This window comes from Gymnoscopelus braueri, assembly GCF_963280865.1.
Source record: "Gymnoscopelus braueri genome assembly, chromosome: 21".
NCBI lineage: Eukaryota > Metazoa > Chordata > Actinopteri > Myctophiformes > Myctophidae > Gymnoscopelus > Gymnoscopelus braueri.
This window is the reverse complement of record NC_137623.1, coordinates 38,155,701-38,157,239: the sequence shown is the minus strand read 5'-3', so window position 1 is coordinate 38,157,239 and position 1,539 is coordinate 38,155,701. Positions and strand designations below refer to the sequence as shown.

Here is a 1,539-nt window from a genome sequence, read left to right as displayed (position 1 = left end):
AGATGACTGATGTCATACTGATGTTAGAGTATAGGCCTATTGACATTGCAACCCCAAATTGGTACTCACCGTTTCACACAAATTAATTTACCTCTGCCTATAGTAACCGTAATGACATCAGAATATTCCGTCCAATCAGCAATTGTGACACACCAACATTGCAGAGTGTGGGAATATAAATAAACGTGTCCTTTCAATTTCCAACTGTAGACTCTTGTCAATACGCCGGAATTGAAATGGCCTCTGGAATCAAAGTGACAGATGAAGTACTTGCTATATTTAACGACATGAAGGTCCGTAAGGCTCAGGCCACCAAGGACGAGAAGAATAAGAGGAAGAAGGCTGTGATGTTCTGCCTCAGTAAGGACAAACAGAACATCATCCTTGAGGACGGCAAAGAAATCCTGCAGGGAGACATAGGGACCACCGTCCAGGACCCCTACAAACACTTTCTTGAGATGCTGCCTTCAGACGACTGCCGCTATGCTCTGTACGACGTGACGTACGACACCAGACAAGGAGAAATAGAGACAAGGAAGGAAGAGATGGTCTTCATCTTCTGGGCTCCGGAAAGTGCATCCCTGAAAAGTAAGATGATTTACGCAAGCACGGTAGATGCCTTTAGGCAGATATTCACAGGTCTCAAGCATGAGTGGCAGGTCAACAGTTTGGAAGACATCAAAGATCTGAATACGCTCGCTGAAAAGCTTGGCGGTACAGACGTTATCTCTCTGGAAGGATGCCCGATAAGATATTAAGTCAAGCCCCCACGCTTTGAGGCCTACCAGAGAAGAGATATCTATCACCTACAGATCTGTTCAGTGTCTGTTCTGCTGTTCATTTCAATTTGATACAGAGGAAAAGGGTAGGCAAGAACCAGGATCAGTTGTGGCACTTCTGGGGGGGAGGGATAATGAAGACTTTGAGAACTGAAAATACTAAGGAAGTTCTTCTTATCATGCTGTGTGAACTGTACCTGAACACTGCAAACAGAGTGAGAGTTCTCTGTCTGAGAACAACAGAAGGTTGACGCATGTCAGAGAATCAGTCATTGATTTAATTCTGGATACTGTTACTGGTAGGTAGAGCTGGGTAGTTCTGATGATATACAGTATTTTCAAAGTGGGGTCCAGGTGGGCCGCTCTGGGTTCATTGAGGGAGTACCAAATGGATCCTTACAGGTCTGTAACTCTGAGAATGTACAAATGGAACCTAATGGACCCTTACGGGTCAAAGTGGGGTCCAGGGACCCTCAGGGTTGATTGGGGGGGTTCCAAATGGACCATTACAGGTCTTTAACTCAGAGTGTACAAAGGGACCAAAGGGTCCATTTGGTTCCATTCGAGCCCAGAAACACTATGACTGTCGGCCACATCAGTGAACACTGCAGGCCATGAAAGAGTTCTTTTTTTTTCAGTCGCTCTGAGCGGAGTCGAGAACTACCTGCTCGTTGTTAAAGAATAGTTGTCATGAATAGCAATTGGTCAAAATGTCAACTAATCTTTTTTTGTTTGAATTCAAGACGTGATTGGTTTTCAC

The 1,539-nt window shown here is 44.7% G+C and overlaps 1 protein-coding gene across 1 annotated transcript; it reads left to right on the top strand.

Annotated features, from left to right (window-relative positions):
- Nucleotides 1-236: 236 nt before the first annotated feature.
- LOC308076987 (cofilin-2-like) lies at nt 237-758 on the top strand (the record flags this gene model as incomplete). The annotated part of the gene is made up of 1 exon (XM_080417511.1): nt 237-758. One exon carries the CDS (start codon nt 237-239, stop codon nt 756-758), a length of 522 nt encoding a protein of 173 aa, XP_080273637.1.
- Between the last annotated feature and the right edge of the window lie 781 nt (nt 759-1,539).